Source organism: Melanerpes formicivorus, unplaced genomic scaffold (genome assembly GCF_026170545.1).
Source record: "Melanerpes formicivorus ecotype bairdi unplaced genomic scaffold, bMelFor1.0.p_v2 SCAF_197, whole genome shotgun sequence".
NCBI lineage: Eukaryota > Metazoa > Chordata > Aves > Piciformes > Picidae > Melanerpes > Melanerpes formicivorus.
Window position 1 is genome coordinate 295,914 of NW_027142549.1, and position 19,952 is coordinate 315,865.

General features: G+C 52.1%; 1 protein-coding gene across 1 annotated transcript in view; it reads left to right on the forward strand.

Annotated features, from left to right (window-relative positions):
* GPC4 (glypican 4) overlaps window positions 1-19,952 on the forward strand; it is a 127,153-nt gene that overhangs the window by 86,019 nt on the left and 21,182 nt on the right. Inside the window, exon 4 of the mRNA XM_068169568.1 lies at window positions 19,728-19,893. Within this exon, the coding sequence (XP_068025669.1) occupies window positions 19,728-19,893 (166 nt within the window). The remainder of the gene's footprint in view (window positions 1-19,727; window positions 19,894-19,952) is intronic.

Consider the following 19,952-nt stretch of genomic DNA (forward strand, 5'->3'; position numbering starts at 1 on the left):
ACAAAATACACAGGACTGACAATCTTGACAGGGATTTACAATTGATAAACAGCACAAGAACCCCCCCTGGACAAAGACCAGGGGAAGCTACTAGCTTCTGCCTCTCTGCCTTCCCCTACTCCCCCTGTACAAAAGGGAGAAGAGTCAGAAGCAGAGAAAGTTAATACCTAACCAATGCAGCCAAGGTGAAACAGAAGCAAGTTAGGATCTCTCTCAGCACCAAGAAGTGAATTGTTTTGAGGACAAGATTTTACGGTAGATATCCCTCCAATGGGATTGTTTAGAATTGTCTTTGCTTTCCTTTTCACACCCAACAGTGATTTATTTACATTTTACTACTTTTCTGCTCAAGATCCCTGCAAAATGTTAAAGGCACAGCCTAAAACCACCACAAGGGGCCTTAGGGGTTTTGGTGGGACCAAACTCCCAGCTGTGTAGGTGGTGCTGTTGTGTGATCACAGGGTGTTAGGGGGTGGAAGGGACCTCTGGAGATCTTTGAGTCACAGAATTAACCAGGTTGGGAAAGACCTTGGAGGTATCAAGTCCAACCTATCCCCACACACCATCTGATCAATTAAACCATGGCACCAAGTGCCTCATCCAGTCTTATTTTTAAACACTTCCAGGGAAGGTGACTCCACCACCTCCATGGGCAGCCCAACGTAATAGCCAACCCCCCCTGCCAGAGCAGGACCATAAAATCCAACACAGGTCACACAGGAACACATCCAGACAGGGCTGGAAAGGCTCCAGAGAAGGAGGCTCCACAACCTCTCTGGGCAGCCTGCTCCAGGGCTCTGGGACCCTCACAGGGAAGAAGTTCCCCCTTCTGTTGAGGTGGAACCTCCTGTGCTGGAGTTTCTATCCACTGCCCCTTGTCCTGTCACAGGCACAAGTGAGCAGAGACTGTCCCTGTCCCTTCCTTCCTGACCCCCAGCCCTCAGATATTTACAGACATTGGTCAGATCCCTCTCAGTCTTCTCCTCTGCAGACTAAACAGCCCCAGGGCACTCAGCCTCTCCTCACAAGGCACATTCTGGGGACACCACCGTGCCATGCTGCAGCCTAGCAGCAGGGACGTTTTCCAGGTTGATGCTGTCCTCCTGTCTAGGGAACATCAATGAGCAGGAAATTAAACCCCTCCTGCAGGGGCAATGACCATGTTTGCTTGTCTGATGGCCACATCATCTTCTTAATATTGCCTTCAAATTACAGTGAGTCATAGGTGCCCTGGGCACCTATTAAGGAGCAGCTGATGGTTTGCTCCTTGCTCCTAGGTGCAGGGAGAGGCTGCTGGCATGAGCAAAACAGGACCTGGATGATAACAGCAAGCCAGAGCCATATGCACAGGGCAGGAGTAAGTTGTCCCTGGTGCCACACAGGCAGCATGGATTAGACTCTTATCATAGATCCACATTTTTGGGAGGTCAAACAGATGTGATGTGTTAGCCACTGAGGTAGCATAGAATTGTTTTGGCTAGAGAAGACCTTGCATCTAACCATCAACCTAACACCATCATGACCATCAAAGCATGGCCCAAAGTGTGATCTCCACACATTTCTTGAATGCCTCCAGGGATGGGGACTCCACCACCTCCCTGGGCAGCCTGTGCCAATCCCTGACCACTCTTCAGCAAAGACATTTTTCATCATATCCAACCCAGACCTCCCCTGCTGCAACTTGAGGCCATTTCCTCATGTCCTGCTGTTAGTTATTTTGGAGAAGAGGCCAACACCAGCCTCACTGTCACTTCCTTTCAGGTAGCTGTAGCCAGCAATAAGGTCCCCTCTCAGCCTCCTCTTCTCCAGGCTAATCAATCACACCTCTCTCAGGCTCTCCTTGTAAGACCTCTTCTCCATGACCTCCTAAGTTATTGCAGAGGCTGAATTCACCTAAGTAGTCTCCTGGCAAGTGGGACAGACACTCCTCTTGCAGGGTGACACATCCTCATCCACATCCTCTCTGGGCAACTTCCAGTTCTTGTAAACCACTTTGGAGAGGTTTAACTGGGGGGATTTTCTTTTTTCACATGCCATTTGTCTTTAGTTTATAGGCTCATAGAAACATAGAATGGTTTGGGTTGGAAGGCACCTCCAAAGGTCATCTAGTCCAGCTCTCTTCACCTTGAATATCTCCAGAGATGAGGCCTCAACCACCTCCCTGGGTAGCCTGTTCAGTGCTCTACCACCCTTACTGTGCAGAACTTGTTCCTGACATCCAGTCTAAATCCTCTCTGATGAAACCATTTCCCCCCATGCTATCACTTCAGGCCTTTGGAAACAGTCCCTCTGTGGCCCCATTCAGGTACTGGCAGGCTGCTCTAAGCTCTCCCCAGAGCCTCCTCTTCTCCAGGCTGAACACCCCTAGCTCCCTCAGCCTGCCCTTATAGAAGAGGTGCTGCAACCCCCTGATCATTTTCATGGCCCTCCTCTGGACCTGATTCATCAGCTCCATGTCCTTCCTGTGTTGAGGGTTCCAGAGCTGGATACAACACTGTAAGTTAGGTCTCAGCAGAGCAGAGGGGCAGAATCACCTCTGTTCCATCTGCTGATTTAGTCTGAGTTGTGTGGTGGAAGGTGCAGCTGTGTCTGATGACTTCCTTTAAAATGGCTGTGGAAGAGAAGTATTAGTGATCCCCTTTTAGCACCCTCAGCTTATTTCCTGTGGGCTACAGAAGATTTAGTGCAACAATTTAATGGGGCAGGGAGAGCTTTACTGTGCCTCTGCCTGCTTACAGAGGAATAAAACACCAGGCTGAAAGGACAGGCAGTGTTTGAATCACCCTAAGTGCCAGGAAAGGGAGGAGGGGGGAAAAAAAAAGGAAGAAAAGAGCAAATCAAAGGTGGTCAGCAGCTCTGAGAAGCAGAATGCAATTCTAGAGGCAGCACAAGCAGTGTTGGTAAGGGAGATAAGCATTCCAGTTGCTTTGTCTCACAGGGGTAATGTGAAGATGTGGTCTCTCCCTGAAAATGAGACCAATAATTAAAAGTCTGCTTCCAGGTTAATTGTTCTTGAAGACAAATGAGAAAAGCAGCCTGAGATAACCTGCATGTGTGATGGGGCAGAGAGTATCAGCAAGAAAAGAGCTGCCCTACTAATAGGCCTGGGCTCCAGGAGCAGGTTGTGATTTAGGAGCAGTTTGATGCCTTTGGACACCTTGAGTCTCCCTTTACTGGTGAGGACTCCAGTGTGAGGTGTGTCTGCAGGCTGCTTGGTGAGGTTGAGGGTGGGTGTTGTGGAGCTCTCTTGGTGACACATGGGGTCCCCCTTTCCCAGGTTCATAGACTCACAGAAAGCATCAGGGTGGAAGGGACCTTCAAAGGTCATCTTGTCCAACCCCCCTGCAGTCAGTAAGGACATCTCCTGGATCAGGCTGCCTAGGGACACATCAAGTTTGGTCTTGCATGGCTTCATGGATGGGACCCCCACCACATCCCTGGGCAAATCTGTTCAGTATTCCACCACCTTCATTCATGGCCAACCTAAATCTCCCCTGCTCCAGTTTCAAACCACTGCCCCATATCCCACAGGCCTTTGTGAACAGTCCCTCCCCAGCCTGCCTGCAGCTCCCCTTCAGATGTTGAAATACAACTCTCTCAACTCTCTCTCTCAACCAGGCTGAACAGCCCCAACTCTCAGCCTGTCTTTGTAGCAGAGGTGCTCCAGGCCTCTCATCATCTTTGTGGGCTTCTCTGGACCCTCACCATCAGGCCTATGTCTCTTGTGTTGAGGGTCCCAGAGCTGGACACAGCACTCCAGGTGAGGTGTCACCAGAGCAGAGCAGAGGGGCAGGATCCCCTCTCTCCATCTCTGGCCATATGGTTTTTGATTCAGCCCAGGCTGCCATTGACCTTCTGTGCTGCCAGTGCCCATTGCTGGCTCCTGTCCAGCTTCTCCCCTACCAGCTCCCCCAAGTCCTCTGCAGGGCTGCTCTCAATCTCATCACCTCCCAGCCTGCACTGATATCCTGACCTAGGTGCAGGACTTTGCCTTATTGGGCCTCATGAGGTTCTTCTCAGCCCAGCCCTGCAGCCTGTCCAGGTCCCTCTGGATGGCTCCCATCCTGTCCTCACCACTCGGCTTGGGGCCATCGGCAAACTTGCTGAGGGCGTCCAGTCTCTGGGATGCTCTCCTGTGTGGGGGAAGGAGATGGGGGAGGGAGAACCATTCTTGGCCAAGCATTGTGTCTCCATGCCAAGTCCCTGGCACAGCTTGCCCACCTCTTGGTTGGGTTTTCAGATGTGGTGGCTGTTGTTTCTGACCCTGGGGCAGGTATTGTGGTCAGGGGATGAGACTTCCACTGCTGGAGAATGCAGATGAAGTATTTGGGTGGGAGGTCCGTCCACTAAGCCCCAGTAGGGTTTGGGGGAATGTGCAATCACTTGCTAGGCAGTAAGTGTGCCTGGATGAGGGATCAGGTTTATGCTCCATCTGCTCAGAATTCATCAAAACGTCTCCAGACTTGACACAGGACCACGAGGGCTTCGCTCCCCGCATCTGTTACGAATCAGAGTCCTGAACCCGAGGTGGCGTCGTGATTTCTCTTTCCCTTTTGAAGATCCTGGAGTGTAGAGTTGCCTTCAAGTCTAGAATTAATTGCTTGAGTGTGGAAGGTTAGCCAGAGACCCTTCTCAGCTGCAAAAAAACAACCCTATCTGGCACGGCCTGGATGCTCACGGTTACCACACTTTCCACTTCGCCCTCGCAGCTTGCGCTGGAAATCCTGCACGCAAGAGATCAGCTTGCTGAAGCAAGGGGGGCAAAAGCCCCCTCTGCTGAATACCTGAGCTGTGGCTGCAGCAGTGGAAGGAATAATCATAGAATTGTCAGGCCTGGAAGGGACCTCAAGGATCATCCACCCCTGCCACGGTCAGGGACACCTCACACTACAGCAGGTTGCTCACAGCCACCTCCAGCCTGGCTGCAAACACCTCCAGGCAGGAGGCTTCCACCACCTCCCTGGGCAGCCTGTGCCAGGCTCTCACCACCCTCATGGGGAAGAAGTTCTTCCTAACATCATCTTCTCTGTAGTGTTTTCATCTTGTTGGGTGGAAAGCTAACAGCACACTGCTGCAGGACACAGTGGGAAATTCTGCCCAGGAGTTTCGTAGCTGCTGGGTTTGTGCCTGCCGCTCTGCGGCTGTTTTTCTGGGGCTTCCCCCGTGACATCCAGATTAGCCCAGCTCTGCTGAGCTCTGGATAATGACTCTGGTGACTTTGCTTCCTCAGTGTTTTCCCTCAAGAGTTGTGGTGGGATGACTGCTTATACCAGGGATTAACTTGAGGGATAAATCTTCTCTTCTCCTTTGTGGAAAATAAATGTCCAAAGCGAGGCAAAACTGTTTTCACTTGGAATGCTTCTCTGTAGCACTCAAAAAACAACTGAAGTGAAAATCCTCAGGAGGTGGAATCAAAAGAATCATTTCAGCTGGAAAAGACCTCTCAGCTCATGGGATCCAACCATTAACCCAACACCCACCAAGTCTGCTGCTAAACCATGATGGATAACATGCCAACGACTCCAAGACCCAGCTGCTTGATGCTTTCCTCTCAGGAGAGCAGAGAGCATTTGACAGTAGGGTGGCCTTGAATGGCTTTTTAATGCTCCTATATATATATATATATTTATTTTACATCTTCACTAAGAAGATGAATTTAGGAAGGTCTCTTCTCGCTAGTGTCAGGTGATAGGATGAGAGGAAATGGCCTCAAGTTGCACCAGGGGAGGGTTAGAATAGAATAGAGTTAACCAGATTGGAAAAGACCTTTGAGATCATCGAGCCCAACCTGTCACCCAACACAATCTAATCAACTCAACCATGGCACCAAGCACCCCATCCAGTCTCCTTTTGAACCCCTCCAATGATGGTGACTCCACCACCTCCCTGGGCAGCACATTCCAGTGGCCAATCTCTCTTTCTGTGAAGAACTTCTTCCTCACATCCAGCCTGAACCTCCCCTGGCACAGCTTGAGACTGTTTCCTCGTGTTCTGCTGCTGCTTGCCTGGGAGAAGAGATCAACCCCCACCTGGCTGGAGATGGAAAAAATGTCTTTGCTGCAAGAGTGGTCAGGGATTGGCACAGGCTGCCCAGGGAGGTGGTGGAGTCCCCATCCTTGGAAGTGTTCAAGAAACCTGTGGCCATGGCACTGTGGGATGTGGTTTCATGGCCATCGTGGTGTTGACAGTTGGACTTGATGATCTTGGAAATCTTTTCCAGCTGAAACAATTCTATTGTTCTATCATACTGAAAAGCTGCAAGGGTGTTTGATTTCAGAGCCAGAGTGCTAGGAGAGCATTAATGCAGCATTGGAGCAGGAGCCCTGTACTGCTGCCCAGACACAGTGCAGAGCAAGCACAAACTTCTTTCAGTCTGGCTATAAACTACAGTTCTGATGCTCGCGCCTTCACCTCTCCAATTCCCTCCTTTGGACCCAAAAAGCACAAAATTCTCCAGGATGCCTTTTTTTCTTGCCTGCTGGAGATGTGTCCTGCATCTGAGGTGGGCTGCAAGGGGCTGGGGGCCTCCAGTGCTTCCCTCTGTCATCTGCTGACGCCTGGTGCTGTCCCTCTGACCTTCCTACCCTTGCCTTGAGGAGACGGAAACCTGCCCCCACCTCCTAATTGCTCCTTTGCTGCATGGCCCTGGCCAGGGACTCAAACCAGCCAGGTCAAATTGCTGCCAGCAGTGACATTTCCTGCCCCAGCCATGGGTTGGAAAAAAAGAAGCAAATAGCAGCAGAGTGACCCAAACGTGAGAGCCTACAAGGGAGCAGTTCTCAAGCGGCAGAGATGTTCCCTTAATTAGTTACATGCAATTAAACCCACAGCCTGGGCAAGGGTCAGGACACCTCTGAGGGCAGTGTGCCCTGGGGCTTGTTGGGTGCAGGTCAGCTAAAGGTATGGGGTGGAGGTCTCTGCTGTGGGGACAGAAGGTGAAGTCAGGGCCTGAGCCCCCTGACAATGTTTGGTAGAGTCAGGAGGAGCCTGTCCGAGCCAAGGGGTGGCAGGGGAGGTCAGGCTGCAGTGGAGGGAAGTGAGGGACAAAGCATGCAGCTACGAGGCATTGAATCCCTGCATTTGCATCACCATCTCTGCAAGAGCTGCACATGGGGACATGTGGATGGCATCTCCTGCAGCTGCAGGGGTGGTGAGAGTTTTCTCTAGCCCTCCCCCACAAGATTTATGCTAAGGAGCTGTTGTTCTGGGGTTCTTTAACCACTTTTCCCTCTTGCCTTTGTGTTCCCATCATTTGAGAAACTGCCAGGAGTGTAAGAGACTCCCAAATCACCTTCCTGACAAGGATTTGTGTGCTGAACCCACATGAGGTGTGGTTGCCACCAAAGCAGCTAAGCTGCTGGAAGGGATCTTTGGGACCCTGTGTGTTTTGTCCAGGACAGGCAGCAGCTTCACTTGTACCCAAGAAATGCTTGGAAGCCCAGGTAGGAGCCATAGGAAATCAAGCACAGCATTGTGTGTGCTCCTAGTACACCTACCTCATCATCTGCTGTCTTCAAGAGGCACTGCTAGCCAAGAGGAAGCTGCAGGAGATGTTGGCAGTGGCTGAAGGAGGCTCAGCTTCCTTGCTGTCAGCATTTCTTCTCTGAGGAACTGTGATGCATCCAAGGAGGAGATTTTCTTCCAACTGTTTCTGAAAGAGAATCACAGAGGGGACAGGTGATTGCTTTTCCACAGGCCACTCCAAAGCTGGAGCTAGAGCATGGTAGCTTTTGAAGCCCCTTTGTTCTGAGCTACCTCATCTCTAACGAGGCATCCACCAAGCAGAAGGTGATCTGCTGAACCTGCATAAACCCCCCACCTACTGCTCACCTTGTGGCCAAGAGGGCCAACAGCACCCTGGGGTGCATCAAGAAGAGTGTGTCCAGAAGGCCTAGGGAGGTTCTTTTCTCCCTCTACTCTTCCCTGGTGAGACCTCACCTGGAATACTGTGTCCAGTGTTAAGCTCCTCAATTCAAGACAGGGATCTACTGGAGAGAGTCCAATGGAGAGCTACAGGGGTGACAGGGACCTGAACATCTCTCCTGTGAAGAAAGACTGAGACCCCTGGGGCTGTTCTGTCTGGAGAAGAGAAGGCTGAGAGGGGATCTGATCAGTATCTATAAATACCTGAGGGGTGGGTGTCAGGATGGAGGTGCCAGGCATTTTGTGGTGGAGCCCAGTGACAGGGCAAGGAACAACAGGTACAAACTGGAGCACAGGAGGTTCCACCTCAATGTGAGGAATCACTTCTGTCCTGTGAGGCTGTTGGAGCCCTTGAGCAGGCTGCCCAGACAGGTTGTGGAGTCTCCTTCTCTGGAGCCTTTCAAAACCTGCCTGGATGCATTCCTGTGTGGCCTTCCTTGGGTGATGCTGCTTTTGGCAGGGGGATTGGACTTGATGATCTCTGGAGGTCCCTTCCAGCCCCTAACATTCTGTGATTCTGTGGCCTGTGGGAGCTCCCATACATCCAGCTACATCTCCTGGGCTGTGGCTTCTGCCTTTGCTGGCATGAGTGCTGAATGTGGAGCAGATACTAGCTTTGGGGAAGCCTTGATGAAAGCAATAAAGCAAAGAATTTAGGTCTGTATCCAAAAATATTAGGGCCCTGAGCTCCCATTTCAGCAAAAGTTGTGCTCCTGCTACACTTGGCATCCATTTGAGGATCCGAAAGTGTAGTCAGAGAGCAAAGGTCCAATCTCCCTTGGTATGGTTTTTGGCCTTGGTTTGACCTTAGTCCTTCTTGAGGAAGAAGTTTGTATTCCTCCTTCCAACAAAGCTGGGCAGCCTTTGGGCAAGGGCAAACCCTCTCAGGGCAGTGAAAGAAATTAAATGTGCTGCTTGCATGCATTGGAGGAAGGTGAAGGCAGATGCTGCTGGTTCTTGAGCGACTGAGAAACAGCCAGAAGAGCCAAGGAGCCCTGTTAGTGGTGCAGAGTCACCTCTCAAGAAGCAGAGCTGCCCAGGCAGCGAAGCGGCAAGCCGCGGGGGCCAGCCCGAGGGGCTGCCGCGCACAAGGACGTTGCCTTCCACGTGCCAAGGGCAAACATTGATGCAGAAAACAATACCAAGCACTCCTCCACATCAAAGATGACCCTGAGAAGACCTGCCAAGAATGTGGCTGCATCTGCCTTCAGCTGCAGCCATCTGAGGGGCTGTGCTAGGCGTAGCCTTCAAAGCATGCTGGAGCAGCAGGCAGCAGGGATTTGAGGGGCTGAGGGCGCGCGTGGATGCGGGCTGGGAGCTGATGGCAGCTTGCAGAAGCATTCCAGCACGCTGGGCTGCTTTCTCCTCTCCTTTTCTTCCTTTGGCTCCCCCCTGCCCTGTGGTTCTGCTGCTGATTTTGAAAACAGTGTGAGGGACAGCTAAGGTGTAGCTGCCAAGCTAGATGTTGGAGTTGTTTTGGCTCATTAAAGCAATCAGAATGCTCCTCATTACCTGCTGCGTCTCTGGGCTGGGGAGAGATGGGTGCTTTGGAGAACAGGCTTTGTTTGAAAGGCACCTAGGTCCTCAGGTCACTAAGAGCAGGAGATGCAGGCCTTGGTGGCATCCTGGAAGTGTTTTGATGGAAGAGGCAACCACTTGGCATGGTGAGGTGCCCTCTGCTCTGCAAGGGCAGGGAGTGCTGGCAGGGAGAGCAAGCACAAGGAGAAGTCAAGCACAAAAAGCTAGTAAGAATGAGAAGGTCGAGTGACTGATTAGAGGCAATGCCTTTGAGCTGGAAGAGGGGAGATTTAGGCTGGAGGTGAGCAAGAAATTCCTTCCAGTGAGGCTGGTGAGACACTGGAACAGGTTGTCCAGGGCGGGTGCAGATGCACTCACCCTGGAGGTGTTCAAGGCCAGGTTGGATGAGGCCTTAAGCAACCTGGGCTGGTGGGAGGTGTCCCTGCCCATGGTAGGGGGGTTGGAAATGGATGATGTTTAAGGTCCCTTCCAATCCAAAGCATTCTGTGGATCTGTGATGTGCTCCCCAGTAGCTGTGCTGCTGCTCTCTGGCAGCAGCACATCCAGAGGAGGGGTGAAAGCTGCAAGCAGGGAGCGGAGCGGAATTGGACTCTTGAACTTTGCCTCACACAAGATAAAGCTGCAGCAGACATCACCGTGGGTAGCGAGTGCTGATGAAGCACAGAGCCCTGCAGCTCCCAAAGATCACTTCTGAATGTGCTGCTCCCTTGTGCAAGACCTGGGAGGCCCAAAGCTGTGGCTGAACCAGATGCTTTCTAAATTATTAATGTGCTAGCAGCGGGCCAGCAAGATTGGCTAAACGTGTAGTTAGGTCCAAAATAGTTTCACTGTAATGTTTGGGGTGGGGAAGCAAACCAAGAGCTGCCTGAGTGATCTTCTGCTCCACAGTGAGCTGGATCTCTGGACTGACATGTGCCAAGAGGGCTGGAGCACCTCTCCTATGGAGGCAGACTGAGAGAGCTGGGGCTGTTCAGTCTGGAGAGGAGAAGGCTCCGAGGAGACCTAATTGTGGCCTTCCAGTATCTGAAAGGGGCTCCAAGAAAGCTGGGGAGGGACTTTTGAGGGTGTCAGGGAGGGATAGGACTGGGGGGGGATGGAGCAAAACTAGAAATGTGGAGATTGAGATTGGATGTTAGGAAGAAGTTCTCCATATTCCCCATGATGTTCCCCATGAGGGTGGTGAGAGACTGGCACAGGTTGCCCAGGGAGGTGGTGGAAGCCTCCTGCCTGGAGGTGTTTGCAGCCAGGCTGGCTGTGGCTGTGAGCAACCTGCTGTAGTGTGAGGTGTCCCTGCCCATGGCAAGGGGTTGGAACTGGCTGAGCCTTGAGGTCCTTTCCAACCCTGACAATTCTGTGATTCTAAGGTAATGCTCTTGCAGAACAGGAAGGAAGAAATGATGCAAGTGAGGATGGATTGTCCCAAAACTGAGTGATACATCCATTGTCTGAATTGGCTGCTCACCTGCAGCATCCCACAGTCCTTCAGTCAGCTTTGGAGGTAGTTTCTGAGGCCATCAAATCCCATTTCTGTGTCACTGAGAAGTTGCTCCTTCCTAGAATCATTAAGGTTGGAAAAGACCTCTAAGTTTTATGGACTCATAGAATCATTTGGGTTGGAAGGGACCTTAATGATTATCTAGTTCCAACACCCCTGCCAGGGGCAGGGATGCCTCCCACCAGCCCAGGTTGCTCAAGGCCTCTTCCAACCTGGCCTTGAACACCTCCAGGGATGGAGGGATGCCTCCCTGGGCAACCTGTGCCAGTCTCTCATCACCCTCATGGGGAGCAACATCTTCCTAACATCCAATCTCAATCTGATCTCAGACTAGAGATCATCAACCTTTTGCCCAACACCTCCATGGCTCCTCTCAGTCTTCCTCATCCAGTGTTAACCCTACTTCAGCTGTTGGGGTTTGGGGTTGCTGTTGGAAGGAAACCCACGGTAAAGCAGGAGCAGTTCCACTGCATTTCTTCTGCAGTTGGGTCTCTGTGTTTTCTGGGGGCCGTGCTGCTGGCATGGCAACGCTGCTGTTGTGCAAGCTTGGAGGAGCAGCAAGCCTGAGTTATCAGTGCTATTATAAATAGTTATTAAAGCTGACAGGATTTCAAACGTTGCTATTAACATTCTTAATGTTAACTTGAGGGGAGAGGGAAAGAGCCTGAAGTGTGGCTTTGGCAGCTGGTGGGAGTTCTGTCATCCTTCCTCAGCTATTCCTTGCCTTGGGAAGGAGGGGAGGGGGGAAACAACCTGCTTGCTTTTCTGAACTTTCTCTGTTTGTCTGGAGTTGTGGTGGCTTTGTTGTGGGCTGTTCAGAAGGCATTTCACTCCAGAGGTGTCTGCTTTAAGGGTGAAGTTTCTGCCAAATGTATGTTGGGGAGGGGTTTGGAGCACAAGCCCTGTGAGGAGAGGCTGAGGGAGCTGGGGTTGCTTAGCCTGGAGAAGAAGAGGCTCAGGGGAGAGCTTCTTGCTCTCTACAACTCATAGCAAGAGCACTTAGTTTTCACAAGAACCTGTTGCACCTTCACCAGTCAATGGAAGCTGGGGAGGGCCCTTAACAAATATGACATGAAATCATAGAAGAGAATCATAGGATCACTAAGGCTTTAATAGACCTCCAAGATCAAGTGCCACATTCTACCCAACACCTCCATGACCTCCACTAGACCATGCCCTGAAGTGCCACATCTGCCCTCAGTTTAGGAAAGATATTGAGATGCTGGAAGGAGTCCAGAGAAGGGCAATGAAGCTGGGGAGGGGTCTGGAGCACAGCCCTGTGAGGAGAGGCTGAGGGAGCTGGGGTTGCTTAGCCTGGAGAAGAGGAGGCTCAGGGGAGACCTTCTTGCTCTCTACAACTCCCTGAAGGGAGGTTGTAGCCAGGTGGGGGTTGGTCTCTTCTCCCAGGCAAGCAGCAGCAGAACAAGAGGACACAGTCTCAAGCTGTGCCAGGGGAGGCTTAGGCTGGATGTTAGGAAGAAATTCTTCCCAGCAAGAGAGATTGGCCATTGGGATGTGCTGCCCAGGGAGGTGGTGGAGTCCCCATCCCTGGAGGTGTTTAAGAAGAGCCTGGCTGAGTCACTTGGTGCCATGGCTGAGTTGATCACATGGTGCTGGGTGATAGGTTGGACTTGATGATCTCTGAGGTCTTTTCCAAGCTGGTTTATTCTGTATTCCATTCTGTATCTACTTGTTTCTTTGAGCACCTCCAAGGACTCCACCACCTCCCTGGGCAGCCTGCTCCAATGCCTGACCACTCTGTGACTGAAGTTCTTGCTGCTATTTGAGTGCAGCCCAGAGCTGTTTGCTTTTCACTTGGCTTTTGTGGCCTGTGTGCAAAGAGGGATTGATCTGAGGAGCGAGTTCAGCGCGAGCGGGAAGAGCGCTGCCCAAACACATCTGTTAGCAGCTTTTAATCTTCACCTCTGGGAAAGTCCAGGGGTAGGGACAAATTGTGATTTACATGATGGAGCTGCAGGGTGATGGATTGCTGGGGTGGTGGGGAGTGCCATGGAAAGGGAATAAATTTCACAAGATAAAAGGAGGGAGCTGGAGTGCATTTGCTTCTCCTGGAAGCTTTTAGGTGTTAGATGCACTACAGCCTACTACTACCTGGGCTCAGATCTACCAGAGTAAATCCTCTTCAGCAAACAAAGCTTGGTTTAGGCACCTTTGCTTTGTTAGGAGGGAGATTATTTGGTTTTGAGGGTCATTCTAGAGTAGAGCTTGAATGAATCCGAGTTGCTGTCCAAGATAAACACACCCCCAGAACAAAGCATATCTGGGTTTACTGTTACATACAATGGTGTTTTAAGAGCTTGCACCTGGTGTGGCAGGGCAGACATTAAAAGCTTGTGAAGAATTGCCAGGGCAGCATATGGCACATCCCACGGACAGCTCCAGAGCCGCTTTGGAGCGGGCACGGGCCCCTGGCCAGGGGCTGAGCTTCTCACTGCAGCCACACACAGCAGCTGAGAGTTTAGCCCTGGTGTAAGGAGGGCTAAGTGCTCACCAGCTTCCCTGAAGCATTTCTCTCCCAGGTGAGCTCTTCTCCTGCCTTCATGCTGCTTTTTGCCAAGGTAAAATGCCAGAGCTGGGCTGAGGGATTGCTACGGTGTCCTCCTCCACCAGTACTGCAAACTGAGAGCTTCCCTGTGGGTTATAGAATCACAGAATGCTCCAGGCTGGAAGGGACCTCCAAAGCTCAGCCACTCCAACCTCCCTGCAGTCAGCAGGGACATCCCCAACCAGATGAGGTTGCCAGGGCCTCATCAGGCCTCACCTTGAATATCTCCAGAAGAGGATCCCCAACCACCTCCCTGGGCAACCTGTTCCAGTGTTCCACCACCCTCATAGTGAAGAACTTGTTCCTCACATCCAATCTAAATCTGCTCTGCTCTAGTTTGAAGCCACTGTCCCTTGTCCTGTCCCTGCAGGCCTTTGCAAACAGTCTCTCTCCATCCTTCCTGTAGCTCCCTTCAGGCTGCTGTGAGGTCTCCCCAGAGCCTCCTCTCCTCCAGGCTGAACACCCCCAGCTCCCTCAGCCTGTCCTTGTAGCAGAGCTGCTCCAACCCCCTGAGCATTTTCATAGCCCTTCTTTGGACCCTCTCCATCAGGTCCATGTCCTTCCTGTGTTGAGGGCTCCATCTCTACCACTCTGTCCAGCAGTCACTGCAGGCTGGGACTTGCCTTTCCATCACCCCCTTTGCCATCAGCTCTCTGGGGGGCTCAGAGCCACAAACTAATTTGGGGAGGAAAGCAAAACCCCATTTGCTTTTAAATTACAGGATCACAGAGTCAGCCAGGTTGGAAGGGGCCTCCAAGACCTTCAAGTCCAACCAATCACCCAACCCTAACTAACCAACCAGACTATGGCACTAAGTGCCTCATCCAGGCTCTTCTTAAACATCTCCAGGGCCATCGGCCCCACCGCTTCCCCAGGCAGCCCTCTTTCAAAGGAGCTAATCCAAGTGCCCATCCCATGTCATCTGCTGTGGAACGTGAGCAAGCAGCTCCAGTTTCCCCTGCATCTGCTGAGGATTCATAAAGAGGAACCCCTATGAAATATCAAAGCAGTGGGATGCTGCAGGACTGCGAGCCCGGGAACCTAAGAGGGGAAGGTGACCTCCTGAGGGTCACTGCTGTGTGGGTGGGGGACTTCTTTTTCTGTTTGGCAGCATGCTGCCATGCAATCCCTTTCATAAAGCTGCAGCTTTCCATGAGGTTTTCCTTGGCTATTAGGAGACAGGTCTTCACAGAAAGGAAGGGAGATACAGCCTGGAAATTAGGAAGAAATTCTTTACACTTAACCATAGAATCACAGAATCAACCAGGTTGGAAAAGACCTCAGAGATCATCAAGTCCAACCTGTCACCCAACACCTCCTGACAGCTAAACCATGGCTCCAAGTGCCACATCCAATCCTCTTTTGAACACCTCCAGGGATGGGGACTCCACCACCTCCCTGGGCAGCACATTCCAATGGCCAGTTACTCTTTCTGTGAAGAACTTCCTCCTCACCTCCAGCCTAAACCTCCCCTGGCACAGCTTGAGACTGTGTCCTCTTGTTCTGCTGCTTGGTGCCTGGGAGAAGAGACCAACCCCCACCTGGCTACAACCTCCCTTCAGGGAGTTGGAGAGGGCAATAAAGTGTCCCCTGAGCCTTCTCTTCTCCAGGCTAAGCAACCCCAGCTCCCTCAGCCTCTCCTCACAGGGCTGTGCTCCAGACCCCTCCCCAGCCTTGTTGCCCTTCTCTGGACACCTTCAAGTAAGGGTAGTGAGACACTGGAACAGGTTGCCCAGGGAGGTTGTGGATGCCCCCTCCCTCGGAGGTGTTTAAGGCCAGGTTGGATGAGTTCTTGAGCAACCTGGACTAGGTGTCTCTGCCTATATCAGGGGAGGTAGACCTGGATGATCTTTAAGGGCCCTTCCAAGCCAAACTGTTCTGTGAATCAATGGTTCTATGAAAGGGTTCTCAGGCATTGTCCCAGGCTGCCCAGGGAGGTGGTGGAGTCACCATCCCTGGAGGTGTTAAAAAGCTGCATGGATGTGGTGCTGTGGGATGTGGTTCAGTGGCAGTGGCTTAGCAGTGGTGGCATTGTGAGCTCTGGGTGGACTTGATGATCTCAGAGGTCTCTTCCAGCCTCAACAGCTGATGGGTCTGTGGTAGAGCTGGGCTTCCTGTTCCTTCTCCTGTTCCTTGCTCCTCTTCAAACTGCTCTAGCACCTGCTTGGGGCTGTCAACAGTTTCCCAGTTTTCTTCCCAAGGAGGGTGCAGACCACTCCTTTGTGCAGACCACCCCCAGGACAGCCAGAACCTGCTGTTAAGCCTCAGGACTAGGTGTGGACGTCCTCACACCTGGCACCGAGTGACACAGGAAGAGATTTTTATCCGAGAAACAACTGAACTACTAATCTTGGGACATCTGTCTCTGGGTGTGAGATGTTATTTCATTCCCTCTTGCCTCCCCTCCCCCAGCCCTCTTTTTTGTTATGCAAGGCCTGCACCATCTGGATGGCAGATGATACCTTTACATTTGTCTGCTTGCAGTTTTCTGACCATAAATCATCTGCTGGAGCTGGTTTGTGTTGCTCCAGCTCTTCCCAGGGTTTGAACTAGCTCTGCTTAAAAGCCACGCTGCCCCAACAGGGAGCTTTCTGCTGGGGCTCCTGCTCCTGCTGTGCCTTCCTTCCAGATCTATAGATGTGTGCCTGCATGGCTCTGGAGCCTCTGAATCGGCTTCTCCCAACCACCACAAACAGCTTTCTAGGTTGGCTCTCCTTTTGCTCAGCCCGACAGGCTCTTTGCAGACAAAAGAGAAGGGTAAAGTGATGTCTGAATCACAGAATGTTAGAGGTTGTAAGGGACCTCCAGAGAAGAGAGATCTTACAGTGGCCTTCCAGTACCTGAAGGGAGCTACAGAAAAGCTGGGGAGGTTTACAAGCACCTGTGATGACAGGAGGAAGGTTTGAAACTAGAGCAGGGTAGATTTAGATTGGACATTAGGAAGAAGCTCTTTACTGTGAGAGTGGTGGAACACTAGAACAGGTTGCCCAGGGGGGTAGTGGATTCCCCCTTGTTGGACACACTTTGGACCATGGTTCAGTGGGCATGGTGGTATTGAACTGCTGGTTGAACTTGATGGTCTCAGGAGGCCTTTTCCAACCTTAGTGATTCTGTGATTGAATTGAGATTCCTGGGTACAGAACCCAAAGACCTGGAGAGCAGCTTGGATAAGTCAATGTGTCCATATGTCACAGAATGTAAGAGGTTGGAAGGGACCTCCAGAGATCATCCAGTCCAACCCCCCCTGCCAAAGCAGGATCACCCAGGGCAGGTCACACAGGAGTGCATCCAGGTGGGTCTTGAAAGTCTCCAGAGGAGACTCCACAACTTCTGTGGGCAGCCTGCTCCAGGGCTCTGCCACCACAGGAAGGCTGGGGAAGGACTTCTCAGGCTCTGAGGTAGTGATAGAACTAGGGGGAATGGAATGAAGCTGGAGGTGGGGAGATTCAGGCTAGTTGTGAGGAGGAGGTTCTTCACCATGAGAGTGGTGAAGCCCTGGAATGGGTTGTCCAGGGAGGTGGTTGAGGCCCCATCCCTGGAGGTGTTTAAGCCCAGGCTGGATGAGGCTGTGGCCAGGCTGATGTGGTGTGGGGTGTCCCTGCCCATGGCAGGGGGGTTGGAACTAGATGATCCTTGTGGTCCCTTCCAACCCTGACTGATACTATGATACCCTCACTCTAAAGAAGTTTCTGCTCATTTTGAGGTGAAACCTTCAAGTTTGTATCCATGATTAGCATTGCTGGCCCACCAAGCACCAGCACTGAGCTCCAGCTGCTGCAGAAAATTGTCCTTCTGTCTTCCTAGCCAGTTCCTGTGCCTGCTGAAGAGACCCCATGGTCTTTGTGGAGCTGTGAGGAACACAACCTATTTTTGTGTCAGCCCTTCTCAAAAGAGGGTTCACAAATCTGCTGATTTGTGAGCAAATCCATTCGTGATGCAAAGCCATCCTGATTATCTGCATGAAATCACAGAATGGTTTGGATTGGAAGGGACCTTAAAGATCAGCCAGTGCCAACCCCCCTGCCATGGGCAGGGACACCTCACACTACAGCAGGTTGCTCAAGGCCTGCATGCAGTGGGGGATTTCTGGTTTCTTTTTGTTGCCATCTCCTGTCTCCTAGTTCCATGTGCTGCCAGCAGGTTTTTGCACCGAAAGTTCGTCTTCAGGACAAGAGGCAAAGGGCACAAACCTGGATGGAGGAAGTTCCATCTAAACATGAGGAGGAAATTCTTTCTGTTGAGGGTGGTGGAGCACTGGAGCAGGCTGCCCAGAGAGGTGGAGGAGCCATTCAAAGGCTGCCTGGCTGCCATCCTGCTCTGGGTGATCCTGCTCTGGCAGGGGGTTGGACTCTATCTCATTAGGTCCCTTCCAACCCCTAACATTCTTGTGGTCCTATGATTCAGTTCCTCCATAGCCTTGGTGCTGAGGAGGGCTTTGCCACAGCTGAGGTCCTCTGTGTATCTGTGGTGTCAGGTCTTCCTTGCATACAATTATCTCCTGTCATCCTCTCTGCCATGAAGCTGCTTTCCACACCTCCAGCAGATGAGCTGTGGAGGCCATCCACATCTGTGGCTGTTTGCACTGAGTGGCTTCTGCCTTCCTCGGGGCTGTGTTTGTCTCCTCCTTCAGCACAGCCTTAGACCTTAACCCACTTTGAGTGCTCTCCTTAAATGCCTTGCAGGAAGCCTCCAGTGCACTGCCTAAACCACCAGAGAGACTGCTTCTCTTTTGTCACTCTATCTCTAATCACATCTTCATTGGCTGTTTTCATGTGTGGCTAATTAACACTTCCCCTTGCTCTTGAGGGAGCTTGGTGCCATAGAGGGACCCACCACGTGCTGGCCACCAGTATATGGTGTTGGGAGTTAATGCTCCTCGGCCCAGCTGGGGGGAAATGGTTTGAATGAGTGTTTTGAAGCTGGGCCAGAGAGTGAATCAAACACAACTGACCATGAGTCACTTTGGAGAATGGCCTTGTGGAAGGCTCAGAGGGTGACGTCCCTGCTGCAGATAGCTCTGCATGCTCAGGCAGCAGATGCACCTTTGGCTTCAAGGGGCCTCCTGGCTTTTCCTGGGCTGTGGGGCTGGAGCTGCCACCTCCTTTGGGGGTGGGGAGCAGCATTTCTTAGCATGCTGGGTGTGAATGAACCCAGGTGGCTGTCATGTAAATGCTGTGCTGCAGGAGTTGGATGTCAAATAAAGGAGCTGCTCTCTTTGCCCCAGAGCCCTGCTGGGCAATTGTCCAGGAGGAGCCTCGGTGCCAAGGAGGAGGAGGGCACACTCTGGGTGGGTTTAGTGTGGGGATAGCAGCAAGCTTGGGTCCATCTTGGCCACTTTTTCCTGAGCAATCCTGGCATTGCTTTCTTCAGCCTGTGTTTGCAGCAGGGTTTGGGCAGCACAGCCTCACATTGTGCCTCTTGGCTTGGTTGCTTCTTATCCACCTTCCCTGGTTTCCAGAGCTGCATGGCCTCCCTGGGTTCTTGTCCTTTTGCAGCCTGAGGAGGGTTCCCCAGTACACAAGATGCACTGCAGTTTTTGCAGAGGTGGAGACTGCCCATGCTCCCTGGAGTGGCAGGTATACCCAAGGAGATGAGACACAGCACCTCATCTGCTCCAGCTGGACCGCGATGCCTTACCTCACTGCATCTCACAGCATCATAGAATGCACCAGGTTGGAAGGGACCCTAGAAGGTCATCTTGTCCAACCTCCCTTGCAGTGAGCAGGGACATCCCCAAATAGATTGGGCTACTAAGGGCCCCATGAAGTTTGACCTTGAATGTCTCCAGGGATGGGGACTCCACACTCATCTGGGCAACCTGTTCCAGTATTTCACCACCGTCATTGTGCAGAGCTTCCTCCTGATGGCCAACCTAAACCTCCCCTGCTCCAGTTTCAAACCATTGCCCTTTGTCCTATCCCTACAGGTCATTCTAATCAGCCCCTCCTCAGCTTTCCTGTAGGTCCCCTTCAGATATTGAAATGCAGCTCTAAGGTCTCCCTGGAGCCTTCTGCTCTCCAGGCTGAGCAATCCCAACTCTCCCAGCCTGCCTGTGTAGGAGAGGAGCTCCAGCCCTCAGATCATCTTCTTGGTCTCCTCTGCACAGCTCTGATCCCAGCCACCCAGGGACAAATGTGGGGAGTGTTTTGCTTTTGTGACCAAGGGCTAATTCCCTTCTCCTTGCCCCTTTTGTCCCTGCTGCAGGTGAACCCCACGCCGCAGGGCACGCGCGCGCTGCTGAAGATGATGTACTGCCCGCACTGCCGAGGCCTGCTCTCGGTGAAGCCCTGCTACAACTACTGCTTCAACGTCATGAGAGGCTGCTTGGCCAACCAGGGGGACTTGGATGCCGAGTGGAATACCTTCATGGGTAAGGCAATATGAGTTCAGGCTGCCTGTGAGTGGATCTTGATGCCGTCCCCCTCGCCC